Source organism: Stegodyphus dumicola, chromosome X1 (genome assembly GCF_044657685.1).
Source record: "Stegodyphus dumicola isolate Sdum_Otavi_A_Nest chromosome X1, ASM4465768v1".
NCBI lineage: Eukaryota > Metazoa > Arthropoda > Arachnida > Araneae > Eresidae > Stegodyphus > Stegodyphus dumicola.
In genome coordinates, this window is record NC_140780.1 from 37,272,349 (window position 1) to 37,291,769 (window position 19,421).

General features: G+C 33.4%; 1 protein-coding gene across 4 annotated transcripts in view; it reads left to right on the plus strand.

Annotated features, from left to right (window-relative positions):
• LOC118182303 (uncharacterized) overlaps positions 1–19,421 on the plus strand; it is a 495,450-nt gene that overhangs the window by 408,699 nt on the left and 67,330 nt on the right. For all 4 annotated transcript variants that reach the window (XM_085807736.1, XM_085807739.1, XM_085807738.1 and 1 more), the window contains one exon: positions 3,787–3,912. In XM_085807736.1, the coding sequence (XP_085663862.1) occupies positions 3,787–3,912 (126 nt within the window). The remainder of the gene's footprint in view (positions 1–3,786; positions 3,913–19,421) is intronic.

A 19,421-nucleotide genomic window follows, 5' to 3' on the forward strand; every position in this document is an offset into this window, starting at 1 on the left:
GCATGCTGTTATGAAATGGAATGAAGAGAGATGTATATCTGATGTTTTCTAATCTGTATATTGCTATACAGTGGTGTGCAAAAATTAAGGACGAGACGGTTTTTTTCAATATAACTTTGTACAAAAGCTTTCCAAATCAACACATTTAATACCGTAAGATGCTCAATACATAATGACATGAGTAATGTAAGCAACACTTACTAAAAGAGAAATCAGAGGGATAAAAAGAAGCTTTATTGAAAACGTAGCATGGAGCGCAATGCGACTGAAGGCCGAAACATCCCTGTGATGGGTGTCCAGCAAGAAACATCCGGTCTTTAATAGGGAATATGATCTCCCCTGACTACTAGGCAGGTTTCACAGCGTCTGCCCATGCTGAGAATGAGGGTGTCAATGAGTTGTTGAGGCATTGCTGCTCATTCGTCTTGCAGCGCCAATCGAAGCTCCGGAATCGTTACTGGTGGTAAGGTACGAGCTGCCAAGCGTCTGCCTAGAAAGTCCCATACATGCTCGATGGGATTGAGATCCGGAGATCGTGCCGGCCAATCCATACGTTCAATATCCTCACTCTCTAAGAGCTGTTCGGCAGCTACTGTGCGATGACATGGTGCATTGTCGTCCATGAAAAGGAACTGCGGACCCATAGCGCCTCTAAAAAGACGCACATATGGAAGAAGAATCTCGTTACAATAACGGGTCCCGTTGACTGAACCTGCGTCGAAGATGTGAAGGTCTGTACAATTACCAAGCATGATGCCTCCCCAAACGAGAACACTGCCACCTCCATACCTGTCTCTTTCAATGATGTTCGAGGGATGGTTGCGGCTTCCCCGCTCTCTCCAGATGAGTATGCGATGAGAATCGCTACTCAGACTGAATCTGCTCTCATCTGTAAAGAGTACTCGTCCCCATCCATTGTCTCTCCAATTCCGGTGTTCCCGGCACCACAGAGAACGCCTTCTCCAATGGGCAGGCGTTAGAGATACACACAGTACAGGGCGTCATGCAAACAGACCACCACCGTGCAGTCTTCTGGCCACGGTAAAACGCGATATGGGTCGTCCAGTCGCCTGTGTCGTGTGTCTAGCGATTTCTTCCGCTGTCTGCCGCCTGTTTCTTCTGGCCTGTAAGGAAATATAGCGGTCATCTGCGGGTGTGGTTCCTCGTGGACGACCACTACTAAACCCCCGGATAGCTGTTCCTGTAGTTGGAAATTCTCTCCAAAGTCGTGAAACGATGCTGTGAGCAATTCCAAACTCTGCAGACACACTTGTCACACTGCGGCCTTCCTCCAACTTCCCAATGATTCAACCTCTGGTAAAAGCATCCAGATGTCATCTGACAGATTGATTATTCGCCATTTCTCGCTGAGGCAGCAACTCGGTGTGATTTTAACTGCTATACGGCGTGCAATCTCTTTGCCAGAAATACTCATCTTACACCGACAATATGCTTTATACTACTCAGACACTCCCCCATTACGTCTACCTGCATATCTGCGCATGTGCTACCGTACATCACCTTACTTAATCTCCTGATTGGTCTTTCTGTCCACTCTGCCTCTTCGTTCAGCTGATATGCTAATTTTTCGACTTCGTCCTTAATTTTTGCGCACCAGTGTAAATATAATATTTCACTTCTCTTAATGTGAGTTTCAATCTTCGATATTGCTTTCAAATATAAAATTTATTTTGTCTTTTGATCCCTGTATATTGTTATTAAAGTTTTATAACAAAATATATTATTGTCATTAATAAATTATTAATAACAATAATATTAATAATTTTTATTAATAAATTATTAATATTATTGTTAATATTATTAATATTATTGTTAATTATTAATATTAATAATTTAATAATAACAATAATGTAAATAACAATAATTAATAACAAATTAATATAATAAATTATTAACAAGTGTTATTTCATAAAAGGCGTGTTGATTGCGTGTCAAACCATAATAAAGAATGAAATGATCACTCAGTTATTGTGAGCATACACTAAGGTTGTTTGCCACAGTTAAAAATAATCCAATCTAGTTGCTATAATAGGATAAAGAACGTTTAACACCAATATATACACCAATAGCATATTTTATTATATCATTCTCTTTCTTTGCGCTGATATCTTCTTTATTACTGTATAAGCATTTAGATATTCAAAGGATACAGAAACATAAGCAACTTAGACACTGTAACTAATGCAGAATATCTGTAATGTAGCTAACGGCTCTCGAATAAAGAGACAATCTAACTTCATTATGAACTGTGTCACATCAGATGTTTCGTCATTGCATTTACGTAACGTGCGCCTCATTTATCTCTAAAGGTAGGGGTTAATGATATAGCATTCCATTGTGACTTCCGTATCTGTAATATGCACTAGAAATGTGCCACTGTATGAATAATATTTTGTGTACTGTTATTTAAATACCACTCACTTATAATCATGCAAAATATGTTTGTGAAGCGTAAACTACGATTATGGCAAAGATATTTCAAAAGTATTTATGGTAATTAAGAATAGTCCAGTAAACATAATGCATACAAAAAGCTGTTTTAATTTTTTCTTTACATGTACTGTTTTCATGAACTGTTATTTCATTTGGCTTTGCCCCCAGTATCATTTTTACAGTTTTTTTAATGCAATGCAAAGTCTCATCGGATGAAAATTTTTCTTTGTATTTCACTAAAATTATGAACGATATGCTTTATGTCAGCAATGTTTTTGTAAGAAGCGTTTTTTGAATGCATATACACGCATTTAATACTGATATGACAAGAATTGCGTATCTTATATGAGAAAAAGGTGAAGAGAAAAATGTGTGTGTGGCGTGGATGGGTTCAGATGACTTTAAGATGTCAAAGGGAAAGGCATTTCCCTTCTGTCCTCCTACAAAGTGAAAGAGCGGCCAAATTTTTCCCTTTCTGTCTGAGATGTGCTTATCGCATCAGGTAGAAATACATTCTTTAGTATTAAACTTGGCGCAATTTATTATTACGTTTTAGACATCATTATTAATGTTTAACTATGCTTTTATCCTAAACATTGGGCACAGGGAAATTTTTGATTAATTTCATAAGTTTATTTATTTTGCTAACTTTACTGCTGATTGTTGCGCAAAGTTTAAGTTGTAAAGTAAAACAATAAAATAATTCATTTATTATTTAATTTTGTTTAATATTTGTTTAAGCTTATCACCAAGCCTCAAAATACATTTACAGTTTTGAAGTTGTTCCCTTATTCGGTTTTTTAGAGAATCGGGAGATTATTATTTGCATATGATTCCCTGATATCAGCATGAAAGGGATATCTTATGAATAATTTTCCTGGATTTTGCGAATACGTATTATTTATGTACTGATTGAATACAAAATTTTGTGTAAGCTCTCTATTTGTATAAAAATCTTAGAGCAAAGTATCATAAAATCAAGGGGTGTTTTTTTATTTGAACTTGAGCTTTAGAACGAGATTTCTAAAGTATTTTATCATGGATGTTATTTCAGATCTGTTCATTTTTGTTTTCACCAATAGCGTATATCAATGACGTAAAATACGCAAACTACTTTGCAATATTTAAACACAAGATGGTGTAATATTTTAAACCTATTTGTATATATATTGGTAATATCTTAATATATTTTCTTTTAAAAAGGGGTTTTGCATCGATTACTACTGAAGACATTTACACGAATTGCAAGCCATGTATATACCAAATTTTTATAACAAAAAAAAACTGATTTGCGTTTTTCTTTTGATTAAATATTATTCTTCATTTTTCCAGATGTCAATGAATGCTTAAAAAGTAATGGAGGGTGCGACCAAGCTTGCGAAAATACACCCGGATCTTATAAGTGCAGCTGTTTAGAAGGGTACAAGTTATTGCCTGACAGAAAAAGCTGTGATATTGGTAAGAAAAGTTTTGATTAAATATTGAGTTGATTAATTGACAATTTCATGAATTTCTCTCGTCTCCACATAATTCATTTCTAATAATAAGTAAATTATGTACTATTAAATTCGAATATATATATATTCATATTAAAGAAATGAAATAAGAGTGAAATTAATGCCGCTTAACTGTATTTTTTCAAGTTGCTCGTATGTTGTTGTTAAATCACCCAAACAGACCCAATGTCTCTCAGCAAAGGCCTTGGAAAATGGAATGATTGGGGGTGATGGCAAATACTAGTCTTCTTTTATGTTCTCCAGATGTACTGCCCACTTTTAGAGGTGGTTGCCAAAAGAAGCTTTTTTTGTTGTTGTTGTTTTGTTAATGAAGTATGCGCTGCGTAGCTGTAGCTGTTCCCACTAAGCAGGTTTCAATTACTAACATTACGAATTTAAAAGAAATTTGATTCACGGATTATGAATAAAGCCTCATTACGTTTCGTTCAATTTCAGGTTTCATTAAGTGTTTAATTTTTTAGATGTTTTATATCTTGTTAAATATAATATATCATTGATTAATTTTTATTTTATAATTATCCGTCTCTAAAATATATTTTTTGGAAGTTAAGCTTTCTTCTACGTGTTTAGATCTTGTTAACATTTTTAGAAACTGATTCATTTAAAATTCTTCAGATAATTTAATCTCATGGTCCATTTTTCAAATATGGAATACCGCTCGAAAAGGAAACCAGAAGTTAATTCACAAACCAGTCTTTTTGTAGATTTTGCGAGTTTTCTAAAACTGGCATGGCAAAATCTACAAAAAGAAGAAGTGTATAAAACGCAAAAACGCAAGTGCAGAAAACATAAGTATTTGATCAATGGATGTATTTATAATTAACAAAAAATCTTTCCATGATCATATGGGACAAAGTATACGTTGGCTATCTTTGCAAAATCCGTGAATATTTACAGGATACATGAGATTAGAAATATATCCTGCAGTGGAATATAGCATTAAAAAACAGGATTCTTTGCACAATGTAGAACTTTTGATCACTTTACTCTATATGACCACTTTACTCTATAAAATCGATTACAAACTTTATAAACGTATTATGTTCCTATAGTTTTAATTTATAATAATAATGAAACATTGCGGGAGTTTTAGTTTTTCTGTAGGCTGTTTCTGCCGGGCAGTGTCCATTGCGGAAATCTTCATCAAAATTATTTTCTAACTCCAGTATTTCAGTTTTTGTTAGACCAAGTAAAACAAATCATTCTTAGCTTTGGATTTCCAGAAACAAAATTATCTATATTACTTCAGTATTTTATTTTATGATATTATTTGCTGCAGATAAAAATAAATTTAATTATTGCCGTTTTCTGAAGATATATTAGAATAGTAGAAATAATTTCATTTCTACAGCGAAATGAGTGTATGAGTATTTAAATAGAGATATTTCACAAAATAATACGAACAAACTAACGTCAAAGCACAAAAATAAAGATACATTTTAATGCAGAAAAGAAAAATTTCGGGTACAGAGCAACAGGAAAACTTAGTAGAATCTATTCATCAAGCACAGCTGTTGCATGGTTTTAAATTATAAATTACATAAACCAATGTATCAAAGCTATACATTCAATGCGAGTTTTAGTTTACTAAACAATTTCGTGCTGAAAAAACTGTTAAGGTTAGACTGTTGTTAAACTTTTCATTTATCTTACTTAAAAATGGGATATATTTTGTATGAAATGCGTTGTTGAGTTACTATATTGTTACGAGTTAATTGAATTTCAGGGTAACATGTAATAATAATAAAGACTAATGGCCGTAAATGAATGACATTTCGAGAATTTTTTGTGTTCATCTCTCTATTAAGCACCAAAAAGCTTTCTGAACTTACAGTGGATGGACAAAAATATGGAAACACCTTGTGAAATGCATGTTTGAAAAGAAAGATTGATTTTAATGAAATATGTAGGTGGGGCTGGCGTTTTTGACTACTGACGCCACCTATGCAACTTCGTAAATGTGCTAAACAGTTCAGTTGTTGTCGGAGTACTGTTATGCGAGGTTGTCATTGCATTATGTCAGAGTTAACAGACTTCGAACGTGGGCAAATTGTTGGAGCACGTATGGTAGGTGCTTCCGTAAGCAAGGTGGCCGAGGTGTTTAGTGTTTCAAGAAGTATTGTATCGAAGATTTATTCCGCATATTTGAAAAGCGGAGAAACATCATCTTCTAAATCACAGCGCCGACGAAAGTGTGTCCTGAGTGATCGTGACAGACGATCATTAAGGGCAATTGTGACGAAAAACATGAAGACCACAGCTGCAAAAGTTACTGCTGAAATGAATGTTGTGTTACCGAACCCTGTGAGTACCAAAACAATTAGAAGGGAGCTTCATAAACAGGGAACTGCTGGCCGTGCTGAAATTGAGAAGCCACTCATCAGTGATGCTAATGCCCGTAACAGGAAAAGGTGGTGTTTAAGTCATAAAGCCTGGACTATAGAGCAGTGGAAGCGAGTAATATGGTCTGACGAGTCTTCTTTCACATTGTTTCCCACTTCTGGCCGAGTTTACGTCTGGAGAACGCCATCTCAAGCCTAAAATACAGACTGCTTGTTGCCAAGAGTGAAACATGGCGGGGGTTCATCATGGGCAGCCATATCGTGGTTCTCTGCTAGCCCCATGATAACTGTGTCAGGGCACATGACTGCCAAGACTTATGTGAACATTTTGGCCGATCAAGTTCATCCCATGGTACAAACTTTGTTCCCCGATGGTGATGGTGTCTTCCAAGACGACAAAGCCCCTGTTCACACAGCTCACATTGTCCAGGACTGGTTTTCTGAGCACGAGGATGAGTTGTCCCATCTCCCCTGGCCACCACAGTCACCAGACCTGAATATTATCGAACCTTTGTGGTCTACATTGGAACGGAAAGTGCGTTCTCGTTATCCACCGCCAACATCGTTATCTGAACTCGCCACCGTTTTGCAAAAGAATGGTATAATATTCCCTTGGCAAACATACAGGAACTGTATTTATCCATTCCGAGAAGACTGCAAACTGTTTTGGATGCCAACGGGTTTCCTACACCAAATTAAGCAAAGAAACATGTTTCTTTAAAAGTGTTTCCATATTTTTGTCCAACCTCTGTAACTGTCAGAGTCAAACTCCGGACTGAGACGCATCTTATCCTGAAGAAATTATACCTGGGAAAAGAGATTTCTGAAAGCAGAAAAAATTTAGGAAAGGAGTAATTGATGATTAATACAAGAAAATGCTTTATTTACTCGCGTATTTTCCCCCTCACATATTCCCCTCCCTTAACTTTTAAACATAAGGTTCTAAATTTTTTTAATTAGTCACCTAATTTTCCCCTTCCCCAAGTTAAGCGAGGTTCCTAAATTTTAGAATTAATTCGCCCACGTAGTTGTTGTTGCCGTCTTATTAATTGATTTGCTCTGCAATTTTGGGTGTATGGGCTGCGACTGATGAAGCATTTGTAATCAAGAGCTTTGAAAAAACAGCGATGCTAATGGTCTTGATCATTTTGAAGATCATTTCACGAAGGAAGACAGAATAACAGTGATGAAAACGTTTTACAATAGTGACGATGGCGACGACTTGCAAGCTATCGCAGACGACACAGACAGCAGTTCCAGCAGCATTGAATGATTTAAGGCGACTGGAATAGCTGTGGATAACGACTTTCTCCTCCCGATTTTCGTAAGATAAAACTAGCAAAACAAAAGAGGGGAAAATATGCAAGTAAATTATTTCATTATTAATAAGTTTATAAGGTATTTCTCCCGCCTTCTTAGCGTGCCTTCGGGTTGTAGTGGTCTGCACGATGTGGGCGTATTCCAGAGGTCCGTGGTTCGATTCCCGACGAAGGTGTTGCTCATTTTTTTAAGTCTCCTGCTTCAAAAAATACCTAATGTCTCTACAGTGGCGCCCGAACTAAAAAGGTGGTGGATGATTAACTCCACAGCCAGGATTTGGCAGTTGGGTCCCCTAAACCCCAGTCGCCCTTTAAAAGAGGAGTATATAAGGTATTTCTCCCTGCTTCTTAACGTGCCTTCGTGGTGTAGGGGTCTGCACGCTGGGCGCGTATATGTTGCTCATTTTTCAAGTCTCCTGCTTCCAAAAAATACGTAATGTCTCTACAACTTAATAATGCAATAATTATCGCATTATTAATAACTTAATATTTTTTTCAAAGTAGAATTTCCTCTGCATTAAAAGATTTATATAAGGCAAAAACGTAAAACCTTTCTCTAAAGATAAACTATAAATTTCCTGTTTCTCGAAATGCACTGAGCTTTCAATTATGATTACTATTAAATAGATGCTGTATTGTTGCCAATTATTTATTTTCAGCCTGAATAATACTCTTCATCTCTTACAATATCAATTATTTACCTAAAACTTCTTACATTGATTAAACTATCTTTATGCACTAGATGAAATTAATTTAACTTTAATAATATTAAATTCACATATCTAAAAACGTAAAATTAAGGAGAACATTTTTTAATACACTTAAACTCTAATCTTCCTATTTCAAGATAATTTCGGAAACATTTTACATCACTTTCGAAAATAAATCGTTTCTCCCGTATTTAAACTGAAAACATTCTACCCAGAAATAGCCCATACTGATACTTCTACTCTATTAATATTAATAAAGCGCACTGTTATATTTTAGGAAGAAAAACCAGGGCGAAGTTTACAGTATATCAAAGCGCAATGTGACGTTTTTATTGCAAACTTAACTGCCGATAGTCAAAGAAGCAAGAAAGAAACTAGCGAGAGAAAAGTAGTTTGATATTCATAGCGATGGTGACACTTGGAGGAATGCATAACGGCCATCGATTTTTTTCGTCGAGATCTATGTATATATCCTTCTCAGACAGAGAGGTCTGTAAAAAAGCACATTTCCAGGCTGGGAAAGATCAGTTTCGGTCCTAAGATAGAATTCTTTTATAAGCATTTCCATAGAAACGATGTCGAATATGAGCCTTCATGTCTTCATCGACGGCTCGGAGGAGACGTTTAGCTTCTACAAATAGATCTAATAAAATGAGGAAATGAAAAATGGCAAATTTATCAGAACTGTTTCTTATTTCAACAATGCATGTTATGTCAAAAATATGATGGAGTAGAATTTCGATTCCTTTTAAATAAAACTAAAATACATCTATGAATAATCCTGTTTGAGAACTAGAATGGCTGTTCTAGAGTATTCCATCCACGCAAGCTAAACGCATTGGTATCAGAACAACAGTATTAAATTTTGTTCATAAAGTTCAAATAAATCTGCATTTTTATAAAAAAAAATGCTATCAAGATGAGCGATGAACCAAAGTTTCGATTTTTTTTTTCCTTTCTGATAAGTGGATAATCAGGTTTCAAGCATTTTAAGATAACGGAAACACCATCTAAGAGGAGCCAATATTAGCTGGTTGGTCCATTAAAGAAGTAAAGCACAAGAGGGCTATATGCTTGTAGGAGAAATGCTTTTGTGAAAGGCTTTCTAAAATGAACAGGGTCGTATTTATTTTACTTACGAAGAAAACCACGAAAAATCATATAGCCGGTGTGTTCTTATTATTTTAATTTACTTTTAGTGAAAGTAACCATCCTCGCAGAAAATATTTTTACATCATGAGACAACAAGTATTAATTTACTTGCTAATAGTAATTTAAATTTAAGAATTAAAGTACTCGGGCTTTTTGAAACGTCAGTGCATACTGGGATGGAAAAGCTAGAAATACATTTGTCGGAAGGCTTCAGTGATTGTTTCACAAATACTTAATAACTAACACTCTGTTATTAAATTATTTAAATAATTGCATGTTTGAAAGCAACAATAATTGTGATTCCTGCACTGAATTCGCTTCCAGCCTTTAGGGGGAATCCACCCCCCGCGCAGATTCTCGGCTTTCCTCCCGTCGCTCCTTTCCTATTTCTCTGTATCCAACGCGCTCAATTCAGATGTAACGCTCTCCACTAGATAATAAGGGGGAAGTACAATAGAAAAATATCTTTCTATCGCTAATTTGGTAATAATTTTTATTTCTCTCCAAATATTCAATTTTGTGTGTCGTGGTCAATACTAATTGCTATATTTCGGTGTTTGGCAGTGCATGAATTCTTCACCCCTTCCCATAGGTTTTGTTGGTAATCATTTTAAGAAATCTTTATAAAGAAAACCAAAGGACAACATTTTTTTAATGTTACTGGCTGCAAGTCTAAGTTTTACGTCTAACTTTTAGATTGCTTAAAATATGATTCATCTAGAAACGAGGTGGTACATACTTTTGTATCTATTCGTTATCGAATTGGCAAATGAAAATAATTGAGAAGGAAAACAAGAAGATACGCAGAACACCAGTGGGCTCTAAACCTCTGGCCATTATAATAAAGTGCATATGTTGATGTGGATTTTTAGCACACGTCCCAAACATCGTCCCAAAGAAACGTCACAAACATCGTAATATTGCAAATTATGCAAAGGTGTTGGTTTCTATGCCAATGCACTTCGAATGTCTAATATTTTTTGTTTGATACTCTTCAGGAGTATAATTCTACCAGGAATTTATTACAGGAAATAATTACATAGATAATGCAAAATAATGTTTATCCTAAACACGTGTCGAGTAACTATTTCCTTGTTTAGGTCGCTGCAAGTATTCACTTTCCTTGCTTGTGCTGTAGTATAAAAGTACCGTGTATGTAACTCATATGAAAATTGTAGGTAATAAAAAAGATAAAATTGTAACATTTATCTAAAATCCAGCTTGGTGCAATGCCAGGATTTTGAGTAAATATAAATTACAGTAAATATGCTAATTTGTTGATCAGAATAAAGTTTAAAGTTTTGAATTGAATTTTATATTATCTTCATTTAGCTGAAGGATTACTTTAAGGAAGCTTTCAGCAGCTCATTAAGAGTAATCCTTTAGGTAGATATCGGTGGAATGGAAAAACTTTTCAAGTGAAGCCGGAAAACATAACGCAGAGAGGCTTAGTAAAAAGACAGAAGCAATTTCGCTTCAGAGGAAAGCAATCGATAATATAAATGTAGTATCTGTAAGGAAGCGTAAAATTAAAGTAAAGGCAAAAAAATAAAGATGTTGGTAAATAAAAGTAAAATAGAGTTAGCAACGAAAGAGAAATGTCATGAAAAATATTACCCGAAAGATTGTTCAAGGAAATAAAAATGAGTGAAGTAATGCAGAAACACAGTTTTTAAAAGCAAGAAAAAAAATCTTGTTTCAATAAGACAAAACTGAAAAAAAAGCAAATTAAAAGAAAAAACATTTACAGATAGCAAAGTATTACTCGGGATTATAACAGAGTAGTGGTAGCAAAGCTTAAGAAATAGATAAGCCGCAAACAAAAAATAATGATTAAAACAGGAGTCTAGTCTCTGTTTGTTAATGTAACTGTAGCATCAAAAAAGTATAGCATTAAAGAGATAAGTGAAAAAAACAACTTTTGTAACATTTAGGTTAGTTATTTGGAGCCGTTCACACTACTGGGATATCTTTTGTCGAAGAGACGCCTTCGTGGAGTATTTTCCAACAGAAATAAGCTCGTATTGAAGTCATATATAAAATTCAAACTACCTGGAATCGAACTAGTAAATAAATACCATCACTTAATGGCTTTACTTAGCCACTGGTGGGCTCAAGCAAATGCAATGAGCCGTAGTTCTGATACATTGCCTACACAGCAACGTATCAGAGCTACGACCCATTACGTTATCTCATAGTGCCGTAGTGCAGAATTATAATTGCTGGCATATACTTTTGTTGATTTAGTAGTATAAATCTATTTACTCTGAAAAATGCTGGAAGAGAACTCGATGCAGCATGGTTCCATATCTTCCTATATAACAATCATCAAACACTGTAATAGTATAAGGAATTGATGCAGATCCAGAGTAACATCTTGGAAGTCCAACGTGTACGTTTTTATTTTGTCTAATACATTAAAGATAAATGCTGCTTTATTGAAACAAATTTTTTTAAGAAAGTATGAAACAGCAAGTCAAATATGTGAGGTAGAAATAATAATTTAATAGAAAAATAATCGAAGGCTATTGGGAAAAATGTATGGGATAAGCTACAACTCTGATTGCCAGACATGCAGCCACAGTAGTAAGAAAAACTATGAACTTATTATATTATTGTAAAGCTCACTAGGAGTATCTGATTAAGAGGAGGGATGCCTCTGTGGATGACTTTCTACGAAAACCTACCTGGCTCGTTAATAGGGATGCGGGTTACTGTCGTTTCTATTGAAGCTGGCTACTGGGTCTTTTTTGCGATTTCCTCATGTTCCAAAAACTCTTTACACGGCCAACCTGTTTCGCCGCGACTTTTTGAACTCAGGTCGAACTACTAGTGTTCAGTGGTCTCATCCGTTCGGTCGATGGTAGTTGAGTTTAATAATGAACGTACCCTAATGACGCTAAAAGGAAAAGTTATTGCATCGCTTAATCAAAATGGAGTTATCACACGTATGTCCATCTCAGTCAGTTTTTGCAAACGAGATAAAAAAATGGACTCATCGAAGCAGGAATAATGAGTTGCAATGAGTATTGGCCTGTAAAAAACTCCACTCATTCTTCTTAGGAGTTATGCATCCAAAACTACAGTGCAGTTAGCTGTTCCTTCTTTAATGAATTAATTTCTGAATTCTTCTACGCAATTTCTACATGGTCAAAGCGTATGGTAAGCTAACCCCTTTTTCGTTAATGTGATGGAATACTTCCGCCCTTTAGCTCCATGTGTACACTTTCATTTCCCTTACCATTGTGATTACCTTCCGAGCAATCGGCATTATTCCCAGTCACATAAACTTTACCCACTAGCCTTTGCCTCCTTTTTTTATTTACTGATGCTTATAGTTACAAATCTTACAATTTTATGAATGTGTGTATAGAGATAGATTTAGATATACAAATAATTGTATGTGTATATCTTCATATATACGTATTATCCTAAAAGCTTATAGAATGTAAGCAAATTTCAATTAAAAACGTGTTTAAAGCTCATACAGTTAATACTGTACTTAAAACAGAAATTGGGAAATTCATCAAATTAAGTCATGGCTTCTCTCCCAGAGGGCAAGAACTGCAAAGAAAGTAACAAAATGATCAAAATTAAAACCAAATAAAATAAAACTATAATAGGTAAGTACGTACCAATCACAAATATATGAACATTTTTGAGGGAAAAGCGAAGCAAAATACCCTTAAAAAATCATTGGAATAAAAAAAAAAGGTTAAATTTAGTCTTTAAACATTAGCCATGTTTATCAATTTGCTATGAAGTGATATTAAATTTTGGATAACACTTTTACAAATTAATGGTAATCATAATAATTATCACTATCAAATTTTAAATAATAATAATTGATAATTATATCTGTAATTAATAATTATATACCTTTAAATACTAATAATTTAAACCTGGATGATTAATTTTAGATTTCTTTTAATTTATTATATTGCATTTAAAAGAACTTTTATAATTTTTAATTTATTTTTATTTGGAACTTTCTTTTAATTATTTCTTTTGAATTATTTTAAGAATTCACAATTATCCACATATAATTCACGAACGTGGCTCTGTCAAAAATTCTTTGGATGCTTCTTGAAGAAGACCAAGGAATTTCAACAACAATTTTTGTTTTATGTATTTGCATGTTATTTTATCAAATGGTGTCATGATTTAATTTTCATCTCTTGATTATATATATGTAAGAAAAATAAAGAATATGTAAAAGATCAAATTAGCAACGTAAATTAATTGTGGCGCCATCTGATGCCATGGGATAAAGCAATGGCATAACTTTGAAGAAGTAGATTTTCCCTGAGATAATTTCTTGAGACAAATTCTATTTGGCATAAATACAGTGAAGAGCATAAAAATAAGTTTCAAAAAAGGGAAACAATTTTGTACAGGTATATGTACGTAAATAATTCTATCAAGACTCGAACCCGTCATGGAAAGTTTCCAATTGTTTGTCTTATCTACTATGCCATAAAGCGATCGCATACAAAATATAATACAATATATATGTTACGGTGAAACACCGAAATCTGGAGAATGTCGACTTTCATCGGTGAATGTCAACATTCACATAGTCTCTTGGTGTATGTCCGAAATATTTTCCAAATACTCTTATTTCTGACTTACACCGGTCAATGTCGACATTCACAATGTACTAATGGTGAATGTTGAACATATAACAATATTATATTTTCTTCTCCGTAATTCAGTCGCGAATAAACGCACTTGAAACTTGAAATAAGAACTTAAGAACATGAGAACCTAAAACACACAATACATTCAAAATGAGAAAGGAAAATAATAGAAGTTAAAAACTTACTTAATTATACAGTACGTTCTAAATGAGAAAATAAAATAACAGTAATAAAAATCTTACTAAATTATGTGATTCAAATCTTATTTATTCCAACAACTTAAACTAATATGGCACTTCTCTTTTCGACCTCTCTTTTCGACTTTCACCAGAGCATATCTGTGATTGTCGACATACACCGGTGAGGGTCCGAATATACAAGAATGTAGTGCAATATTCGATCTTTCACCGCCGTATTTGGTGAATGTTGACATTCTCCAATTTCGGTCTTTCACGGTAACATATACAAATACAGTCCACAACACCTGCTATATCAGGTACAAAAATCTTCTTTGCAAGGTACGAAATAAAAAACTTAGTTAAATATGAATAAAAAATAAAACTTGTTTAAATGAAGTAAATGAAAAAATATTAGATAATATAAACAAGCCCTACCATTTAGAATTATGATGGATAGTGCGAGGTCTTTTATGATTTTTCTCTATGACGTAGTCATAATTGCCTAATTTCTTAATGATTTCCTTGTTGTGTTGATCACATTTGAGGAAGAATTTATGCGAGAATTTTAGAATTTCTGAATCTGTAGGTTTAATCCTAAGGTCATTATGCAGACTGGAGTTTCTTAGGAACCAGGGAGCATTTGCTATGATTCTCAAGGCTTTATTTTGTATTCTTTGAATTTTCAATCTGTTCGTATGAGCGATAGCCGCCCAGGCTGGAAAAGCATAGAGTAGTATAGGTCTTATAGCTTGTAAATATAAAATTCTTTTTAGTAGCGATGCTAAGAGTTGAGTGTCTTCCTATTAATGCATAAACACTTCCAATAACTTGGTTTGCTTTCTTGCAGATATAATTGATGTGATTTTGAAAGGTTAATTTTCTATCTAAGTGAGCATCCAGGTATTTGACTGAGGTATCACGTGCTATTTCAATATTATTAAGTTTTATATTTTCAAGAGGCTTTCTGGGCGTGTTTTTGAAAATAAACAACAGTAGATTTTTATCTTCCAAGCTTCAAACCATGGATAAATCTTAGAATGAAGGAGGTTAGATTGCAACGGTATTTATAGTAAAACGTTTCATTAATCTGATTGGCTAAAACTTGCAGAAGTTTGAAAGAAGAAGTTTGAAGAAAATGCAGAAGTTTAAGATGACATAATGCGGAATTAGTTTTCAGTTATGACGGAGCTTCCAGAAAGTTATTACTAGAGAAGAAATACCCACATTAAAAATGAGCAGTTAAGAGGCTTTTAAAATTATAATTTTGAATTAATCTGATTGGCTAAAACTTATAGGCAATTCAGAAGTTTAGAAGTTTAAGATGACATAATGCGGAATTAGTTTTCAGTTATGACGGAGCTTCCAGAAAGTTATTACTAGAGAAGAAATACCCACATTAAAAATGAGCAGTTAAGAGGCTTTTAAAATTATAATTTTGAATTAATCTGATTGGCTAAAACTTATAGGCAATTCAGAAGTTTAGAAGTTTAAGATGACATAATGCGGAATTAGTTTTCAGTTATGACGGAGCTTCCAGAAAGTTATTACTAGAGAAGAAATACCCACATTAAAAATGAGCAGTTAAGAGGCTTTTAAAATTATAATTTTGAATTAATCTGATTGGCTAAAACTTATAGGCAATTCAGAAGTTTAGAAGTTTAAGATGACATAGTGCGGAATTAGTTTTCAGTTATGACGCAGCTTCTAGAAAGTTATTACTAGAGAGGAAATACCCACATTAAAAATGACTAGTTTTCAGTTATGACGCAGCTTCTAGAAAGTTATTACTAGAGAGGAAATACCCACATTAAAAATGACCAGTTAAGAGGCTTCTAAAATTATAATTTTGAATTAATCTGATTGGCTAAAACTTGTAGGCAATGCAGAAGTTTAAGATGACATAATGCGGAATTAGTTTTCAGTTATGACGCAGCTTCCAGAAAGTTATTACTAGAAAGGAAATACCCACATTAATAATGAGCAGTTAAGAGGCTTTTAAAATTATAATTTTGATTTACATATTTTTATCGTACATATGTATGCTTTATTATTAGAAAAAGTTTGTCGTATATCATCTCCAAGTAACAGAAATTTAATTAAAGCGATGGATTATTGGAATAAATTTTAGTCATCATTTTAAATATAAGTTACTTAAATTTCTATTGTAGTAACTTTTTTAAAACTGTAAATAAATAATATTTTGAACCGTAAAAATTCTAAAAAGTAAAATTTAAAGTACTGAAATTTATTTATTTAGTATGTATTTTTATTAGTATTAGCGCATTTTATATTAGCAGATTTTAGAATTATTTTATTTATTTAGTATGAAATGTTTATTACATTTTTATTTAGTATGAAATTTTTAGTATATTTTTATTTAGTGTGCATTTAAAATACTGTACTATTGTCATTGAACGTAGATTAATTGACTTGTCAAGGGGAACAAACCAATCCAGTATCAATTAAGAATAACCAAGCTACACATTCTTTCAGCAAATGGCATTACATGTCATTTCTTCAAAATTTAAATTTTTTTTCTCTACTATTGAAGAGAAATTACTTTTTATTATCGAAATGTTTTAATCTATTTTATGTTGAAATTATCATAAATTGCTAGCTGTTTTTAAAAATTTACCGTTCTTTTGCTGTGTTTCCCTTCGCGATTATTGCGTGCTTCGTTTTTTTCTTTATTTAAATTTACATTTTCAATGACAGTGATGAAAAATAACTGACATCAAGCACATTTGTTGAGCCAATAAATGTTTTAGATTCGTTTAAAATTTTTAAATATGCTTTCTGTGTATTTTTGACATTAAATCTAAAATAGAGCAAATTTGTATATTTTTGAAATTTTGGAACCTTTCACTATTTTTAAGAAATTATGACTGATTATTTTATATTTCCGTAGGTAAGCCGAAAATTTCAACAAAATTTTTAATGCAAATGTTTAGATGCTGTCTTATATATGAAATCAAAATTATTTTTAATTATTTCTATCGGAGAAGTAATATTATTATATATGATAAGTCACTAACTTAAAAAGTATTCTTGTTATTTTACTCGATTCTAATATATAGTTATTAAATTTCTTAATACTAATCTCCAACAAGAAATTTTCTGGAAATTCTTGGATGTCTCTCTGCTAGAGGCGAGACCAGATGAATGCCATCGCCCTCTATTTGACCATTGTCATCCGCCTGATACACAACATCATCTTGAAAATCTGATCAATCCTTTCGATTGCTTTGGAATATACTTTTACCAAAGCTCAGCAACAGTGATAAATTTTAGTTTTAAACTAGCAAAAGACGGAATATTTGTTTGCCCGGGTATCTTTATAACAGAAATAAAGAATCGTATTTTACACATAAAGTGGCACCAAAATGAGGGGGAAGAAAAAGGTCTTAAGACTGCTTGGAAACTGATACCAGAACTGAGAACCAAAGGTTTATCATGAATAAAAAGTAAAAAGGTTCAGCACCAAGTTTTATCCTAATGCCAACTGATGAACATGCCCAAATTTAGGAGCAATGAGAAAGAGTAGTTACTGGAGCCAAAGTGCCCATTCATTCTGTAAATTTCCTCATGTCAAATGAAGGCTGAATGCGAATGACAGTTTGGCTAAGCTAGGAAGTCAATTATTTGGACATTTAGCAATTCAGAGATAGCTGGAATTTTTAGGGTGATTTTTAAATTCGTCTTCTGTACGGTCTTTCAGTTTTGGTTGAATTTTTGCAACAAAATCTTAACTCTCGGCTTATATACGGATTGGCTTATATTTCGAAATGTATGGTACACTTAAACCTGTTTTTGTGCAGTGAATAGGGACCGCATTAAAAAAATCACACAAAACTTCACGAGTAGCTATAAAAAAAACAGAGTCGTTTAGAGTTGACTATTTTTCAGTTACCATGTAGTCGGTGATCAGTTTTTTGCTACGACTATTCTTTCACTAGACGCTTATATACGTCATCGGTAGCCAGCTATACAAGATTGAAGCTCTTTTTCTTTGATTATTTATTTTTTTATTGATAATTTCGTCAGTTATGTTCTAATTTGATTGAACTTTTCATATACAGCGCAAAAATTCGCACAAATAAAAAATCTCACAAAAGAAGACCGCACAAAAACAGGTTTGAGTGTATTTTGTCATTGACAGATATGACTTAATTAGAAAAAACACCAACAGTATTCCTTTAAAAGAAATCTATTGTATGTATAAATGTTGCGTATAAATTTTCTCAGTAAGCAGAACGTCTCAACTAAATAAGGAAACACGTAAAGTTCGTTTTCATCTTTCTGTCACTAAAAATAAACTAATTCTGTTGAATCAAATGCCTAGCAAAAATGAAACGAATTCGGCTTATTTGCTATTTCTTTTTCCTCTGCAAAAGAAGTTAAGTATCTCTTGCAGAAAAGTTTTTCCAGTCTTTCTTCTACGAATAATCGATAAATACTTTTAATTCAATTTATTTTCCTTCCTCTTTAAATGAACTTAGCTATTATTCATCACGCCGTGAAAAAAAAGGACTGAGTGCCTCCAAAAATAAACTTTAATATATACAGTTTGAGAATAGAACTTTCAAGATATAAACTTATAAGAAAAGAGGAGTTGGAATTCTATGTCATTTGGAGAAAATGCGATTTCAGAAACATTCATGTCAAAATGTAAGCTTTCCAGCCACAAAGCGATATTTATTTTAACTCACTATTTATTTCCTAATTCATTTTTCGAACAAAATATCTGTTTACATTTACATAACGACCATATAGCCCATTAGCAACAAAACGTTTTTACAATATTTTTTGCTGCATAATAACTTACTCTGCAGTCACATATTTTTAATTTAATTCTTGCTCACCTAAAATTGCTCTGAATATTAAAATGTGCACAGGGTGTAAGACTGTAAAGACAACGAGGCTCCTCTTGGAATGGTAAACGTGTGTGTTTGGCCCTCGAGGCTTTGCCATAATCATATGGCAAAGCCTCGAGGGCCATCTGCCTAAGGAGAGGGATGCCTTCGTGGAGGACTTTCTAAGGGAAACTGGCTCCTATACACTTCGTCATGAGTAAGTACTTTTGTTCCATAAAAGTTCTAGCATGAGCG